We start from the raw sequence: 6,699 nt of genomic DNA on the forward strand, positions 1-6,699 counted from the left end.
TGTGTGTGTGTGTGTGTGTGTGTGTGTGTGTGTGTGTGTGTGTGTGGAGTTGAGCTTATAACTGGGCAAAATGTCATCTAGTTCAAAGAATCCAGGGTTTAAGTTTATACCAGCCCCCTTGGGCAAACTATTCCAAAATATAACTAAAAAGAAATTCTTTCTCATATCCAACCTGATGAATTCCGTCACTTTGACTCGTAACTTGTTAACTCTTACATAAAGGCAATGCCTTAGTCATTACTACATACTTATTTTTAGTCCTTATTTTTTATTTATTTTTTATTTATACTCATAAATTTATGTCTGTCTCCCAGCCTCTCTGTGCACTTGTTGCATGTCTTATACAACATTGTACATTGTCTTCCCCTCTGTGCAGTTGTAGCATAAGCAATTTCCTTCGGCATAGGCAGTACAAGAAAGTGCCACAAACGGAGGAAGAAAAAAACCTTCCACTATTATCAAAACTAGTTGGTATTCATGTCTCTTAATATGAACAAGCTAGCATGAATTTCACTTGCTTAGCAAAACCTATTAAGTAGCAGTAGTAATAACAATAATGATATGTAACTTTCCTATGAAAAATTATTTTGGGCTAATATGACACAACGCAATAGTTCTCACACAAAAGAGCCTCACTATATAACAGGCGCATCTCCGCTGGGTTCTAGAGCCTGTTTGCTACCAGCCAATCAAAAAAGAGAGTGGAAAGGACCTAGACAATAGCCCATCAGAAAATTGCAGAATTGTAAAATGCAACACATCCGCCAATTAAAAGGCACCTTGGAATTATTTACGTTATTCTGCTTCTAAATCTTCTGAAAAGCCGGTCGCCCCCAATCACAGGCGCTCCGAGCATCACTTCAAACACAGAGTAAGTCATTTTCTAGTTTAATTTTACAGTTTAAATTCACCACCTAAAATCCTGCCTAGGCCTCCAAATTTGTCATGGCCATGCGTAAAAGCAAAAGAAAGGAACAAATGAACAATATTACCAACGATTAAGAAATAGTTGTAAATGAAGATTGAAATAATTCTGTGATCCTGTCCACACTTGGTGATTCACCAGATTACCAGCTATTTTTTTTTTAAATTTAATCAGTGCAGATTTTTATTTTCGGATGTAGTGAAATAAGGGGGTATTAGCTGATAAAGTTCCTCTACTTGTGTGGAGATAGTCCATCCCCTTTTACAACATGAACAAGGTCTGGACTGGATGAAGGTTTTCTAAACCCCCAAAAAATAGACTTTGTAAACTAATCATGCAAACGATTACTACTTCTTACTTGTTGTTGAGGTTAAAGTTCGGAATGACGGTGAAGTAACGGTGTGGCCGTTACCAGGCAACGCGGGGCCCGTTTGCGCCCGGCGAGACTCGCGCATGCGCAGCGGCACCGGCGGCACCGGCGGCACGGACGGGTCGCGTCTCGGACCCGGAGCTCCGCTCGTCCCGATGGGAAACCCCGCCGCCGCGCACAAACGCCGCTGCCTGCGCCGTGCGTCCGGGGCTCCGGCCGTGCGGGAGGTCGTCAGGACATGTCCGAAAGGTGAGAGCGGAAACGCGAGTTTTATTTCTTCAAAAGCAAGAAACAAACAAAAAAAAAAAAAAAACGAGCATAACGCAACGCAACGTCACGCTTCCGTTTTTTTTAAGGGTTTTTAGCGCCCGTGAACAGCTTTTATTGCGAACTTTTTTCGTGCTTTTTTGTTATGGCGACCGGTTTAATCCCGCGCTGGGTGCAGAGTTCACGGTAACTTAAACCAGCCGAGCAGCTCCGAGTTTGTACGGCCGGGTCCCGTTTCACGGGACAACACACATCCTCCAAACCGCTATATAACCACCACGCTTCTCCTACCCTATTATTCATGTTTTATTACGGGGTTGGACGTTAGATGGGGTTTTGACGTTCTGTTTATCCGGATTTTAGACTGAACTATATAGTGAAAATTAGAAAAATATTCTCCAGCTAGGTATCCATGTATCGCTGTTGTTGCCGTCAACTCAATTTCAAGTAGAAGACATTTTTCCTGATTCGGTTTCATTCCTGCTGTTTCGCCTCTCTCTCTCTCTCTGCTCCGATTTCTCCCTCGCTGCCTTCACCAGTTCCTCAGGAGTGAACACGAGCAGCGGAAGTTTCCCCAAATCTCTGGCCTCTCACTTCTCCGACTTCAGCGACACCCACACCCCTCTGTCTGTGGAGCGAAGCCCTGACTCCGGCATCGTCGCCACCCCAGTGAGTGCGGAGGCTGCCTGGGACCCCGCCTGTGAATCAGTGTAGATCCTGAAGACCAGGTTATTTTCTGGAGCTCCTGGGCGCCGATCGAGGTGTCCAGGTCCGGGGCGAGAGGGCATGTAAGCCGGCCGGTTCCTTTAATTAGTAAAGTGCCTTTGGACCAAAAAGTAACACACACACAAGCGCTTTGTGGGTGCCAACAATTGCTTTTAAACTAAATTAAATTAAATGTGCGGCCAATTATTTGATTATATATATGTGTGTGTGTGTGTGTGTGTGTGTGTACATGTGTGTGTCTGTATAATATTATATATACACACACACACACACACACACACACACAGTACAGGCGAAAAAGTTTGGACACCTTCTCATTCAATGTGTTTTCTTTATATTCATAACCATTTACATTGGTAGATTCTCATTGAAGGCATCAAAACTATGAATGTGGAGTTATGTACTTAACAAAAAGTGTAGACCTGGACTCCACAATCTACCAATGTAAATGGTCATGAAAATAAAGAAAACACATTGAATGAGAAGGTGTGTCCAAACTTTTGACCTGTACTGTAAATGTGTGCGTGTGTTTGTCTCTGTATAACATCCGCCATAAATACAAGAAGATCAGTGACTACATTCTTGTATTCTTTAACCTCTCTAAACTTTGTTACGTGCACGAATGTTCAACCAAGCCGGAGCAGGGGTCATCCGAAGGTGTATGGTTACTACTCACTTCTCGGGGGGGGGGGTTAATTTTCTATGCTGCGAATGCGATACCGGGCTTAGAGCGGGGCAGACATTCACAGGGGTCACAACATGTCAACTGCTCTGATGCCATGGAGTTCCAGTTCACCTGAATTCCGGTTGTATGGTTCGGTAGGGTGCGGGACCGTAACAATAGACTGCGGCAAATTTGCTTTACAGAGAACCAGAGCCTGACGCTCCATAATCCTTTCCAGGATCGGGTGGAGGGAACTTCACTGCAGCTTATGTAAAGTTACATATTTAATACAAATGCCGCATTTATGTATAATTTATGTTGTAATGGTAAAATTACCATATATTACCATAATTACTAGAACCATATTTATCACGTTGGGTAGGATTAATTAAAGTATCTGTTTCATTTACGTGAAATTTACAAATGCCTAGAGAAAATGCTGAGAGAAAATCTTGAAAACAAGTTCTTGATGTTATGGATGTGACATTTTGGATTTAATCTTTGTTTCTAATCCCTGATATTAACTAAATGTCATGGGCTATGTGTATACGGGCCATATCAAACAGTAATTGAGCAGCCTTCCCTCTTCTCTGTCGCCAGCTGTTATCCAGTCGCTTCAGGTTCGTCTCGTGGCACCGTTTAGAGCAGCATGATGTCCGTGGTGACCAGCTCTCCTGCCCCAGGGTCAGAGAAGGTAAGGCCATTATCTGTCCTCGATTTCGCATTATATATCAGCCACAACATTACAACCACAAGCCTAATGATGTGCTTACAAAGCATCTCAAAGTATCTGTAAACCAAATGATATATGTCTTAAAAACTCCCATGTCCTCCATGAACCAGACAAGCTATTTCAGCTCAGCCTACAAATGCTTAATTGGGTTGGACAGAGATCTGGAGAATTTGGAGGCCAGGTCAGTTCCTTTTTCGCCATGCTCCCCAAGGCATTCCTCAACAATATTTGCTGTGTGGCAAGGCACGTTATCCTGCTGAAGTGTACCAGATTAGTGGTATGATAGGTGGAAAATCCACATGTAAGCATGAGATTACCTCCACTGACTTGCCTTTGGCCTTTAGAGCATCATCCATTGCAGGTACGTTGGTCAAATGCAGGCGCTGAACTGGGGTCAGCGGCGGGTCGATAGCTATGTTGCATTAATCGTACTATGTACTCTAACAACTTTCTGTCAAAGCCAGCATTAAGGTTACAACATTCATTTACAAGCATCCTACATGAGGTTGTCCTGTTTGTTCCTGTTCATTGTACTTTTCTCTTATAGAGACTCTGTACAGTATAAAGTTTTAGTTAGTATAGTTTAGTTTAGTGTGTGTGTGTGTGTGTGTGTATGTATATATATTTATTTTATGATTGCAATGTGGGGGGGTCTGTGTGAAACTTTATTTCAATACACGGTATACTGTGTATACTGTTGCACTGAGAATATATATAATATATATAAGTAATGGTGTCTTGCTCAGGGACACAATGGTAGTAAGTGGGGTTTGAACCTGTGACTTTCTGACTTTAGGTACCCACTAGGCTTCTTCCACCCAATGCAATCAGTGTTCAGGTGTTTTTAATGTTGCGGCTGGTTTTATTTTGAGCCTGCAATGCCAAAGCGTGTGTTGTGCTGTTGTGAATGTATAGGCCAATCTGTGGTTCCATGGCCGCTGTGAAACAAAAGACCTTACAGTGCGGATCAGTGTTCAGAGATCAGATCTCTAATGAAGGAAGCAATTAACTGAAGAAAGTACATTGTATCCCTGCTGAGAAGATGTTCCATTCTGTCTGAATGCTCTGTGGCCATGCCTGGAATCAGGACCATGCTCATTCGGTCTCTGGCTTGTGGTGTCATCGAACAGGGCCTACAGAAGAAGAGCTGTTTTTGAGGGGGGAAGTGAGCGCACTAGATGGGCGGAGAGGTAGACGAGACGATGATGGGCCAAAGTGGGATGAGAGGCTGCAAGAGAACTGGGAGAATTGTGTGGTGAGGCTCAATGCAAACATTAAAATGCTTGTTCTATTCAAACAGAAGAACTGTGTGCATTTAACCAACACTCGCTTGGCCATTGCACTATCATAGGAGCTAAACCTTTCCTACCAAGACTTGGGTGACCCATACCAGATGGAGAACTTCACCCGAATCTTGAGGAGGCTGATTCGTGCTGAGAAACTGCAACTGGTTGACAACTCTTTGAGGGACCTCAGTTCAGTCCGCCTGCCAAGGTGTGTTCCCCTAGCCTGTCTATGGTCCTGCAGTGGCTAGAAGGCCATTCTGCTTTGTTGTTCAGATTGCGGCAGCGGTTGTTCTTATTCGTATTCGTATGTTCTTATTCCCACATTTCAGGAACCCCACATTATCCCTGATAGGTCGGAGTGTTGTTGCTTTACATTAAAATCCCTGCCCTGTGTTTCAGATGCAAAATCCTAAATTTGCACAGGAACCACCTGACATCAATTCGCCATCTGCCAAAAGTCCCTCAAATCCAGCATCTCTGCCTGTCAGAGAACAGCATCCAGAGCCTGGGAGAGCTGACCTTGCTGGGAGCCACACCCCTGCAGTCCCTCACACTGCGCCGCAACCCCTGCGAGTTCTTGGAGGACTACCGCTCACGGTGAGAAGGAGGGGCACACACACTTACTACCATTGTGTCCCTGAGCAAGACACTTAACCCTGAGTGTGTCCAGGGGGGGACTGTCCCTGTAACTACTGATTGTAAGTCGCTCTGGCGTCTGGTAAATGCCGTAAATGTAAAATGTAAACAGCGATTCGTAAAGGAGCGCCAGCCACATGCCTGCTTTAACCTGACATAAGCAGACTTTGCACGAAATCCACTTCGTATTTTAGCACTTAATAGTAATTATGAAGAGTCTGAATCATATAATGAGCCGTCATAATAACATAATATGAATATAACTGCTTATTTGACTTATTTCACATGTGTATGTTTTACTGCATTGTGAAAAGGAGATGGGAATACAGAGGACAACATTTATTACCAGATTTGATGTTTGAATGTGCCTTTTCATTGCCCATCCCTTTGTTGCAGTGTTTTCTCCTGTTTGCCAAAACTCAAAGTGCTGGATGGAATCCCAAAGTTGCCAGAAGATTCCGTGCCTCCCCAGCTCCCTGCAGCATCAAGACTGTGCACCATTCTGTGATGCGAGAAGGGAATACAGACTAGGCAAGAGCTTGTGAAATGCGAAGCAGTGTCATAGCCATTAGCATGTATGATGGTGTGTACCGATGCAAAGCGCCGTGTTTTTACAGTTTAATTATCTGTACACACATACACTAGGCTGGTCCTGCTGGATTTAATTCATATATAATGCATGCTAATATCACAAAGCATCATATGTGTTTCATATGCACTGTTTTCTGTGATAAACCCTGTATATAGTGCCTCCTTTTATTGGATCACTCTCCAGTAATGGGAGCGCAAGTAAATTTCAACACTAGAAGGCTTACAGCAATTATTTATTAATTTATTAATTATTCATGGTTGTCTTTTTTTTTTTTTTTTTTTTTTACATTCACAGAATGGTTTTATTATTTTTCTGAGTTCCGCCCTCTGCCATGATACAATAAATATACTCTTTTGTTACTCTGTTATATGGTTTCTATGTTTTTTTGATGCTGGTCACCTATGCAAAAAATCGTGAAGTTTGATGTGGGCACCCTATTTTAATGCCCTGCCACCTGAGTCAACCCTCAGCCTTCGATACCGACCCAAATCCTTGCATTC

The 6,699-nt window shown here is 43.2% G+C and overlaps 1 protein-coding gene across 1 annotated transcript; it reads left to right on the plus strand.

Moving 5' to 3' along the window:
• The first annotated feature begins 1,394 nt into the window (after positions 1-1,394).
• Positions 1,395-6,464, plus strand: LOC114769436 (uncharacterized). The gene is made up of 7 exons (XM_028962442.1): positions 1,395-1,544; positions 2,102-2,231; positions 3,553-3,646; positions 4,816-4,940; positions 5,037-5,179; positions 5,371-5,568; positions 6,004-6,464. The coding sequence occupies exons 1-7, from the start codon at positions 1,534-1,536 to the stop codon at positions 6,113-6,115; spliced, it is 813 nt and encodes a 270-aa protein (XP_028818275.1). The 5' UTR covers positions 1,395-1,533; the 3' UTR covers positions 6,116-6,464.
• Positions 6,465-6,699: the final 235 nt, after the last annotated feature.

This window comes from Denticeps clupeoides, chromosome 19 (assembly GCF_900700375.1).
Source record: "Denticeps clupeoides chromosome 19, fDenClu1.1, whole genome shotgun sequence".
Lineage (NCBI taxonomy): Eukaryota > Metazoa > Chordata > Actinopteri > Clupeiformes > Denticipitidae > Denticeps > Denticeps clupeoides.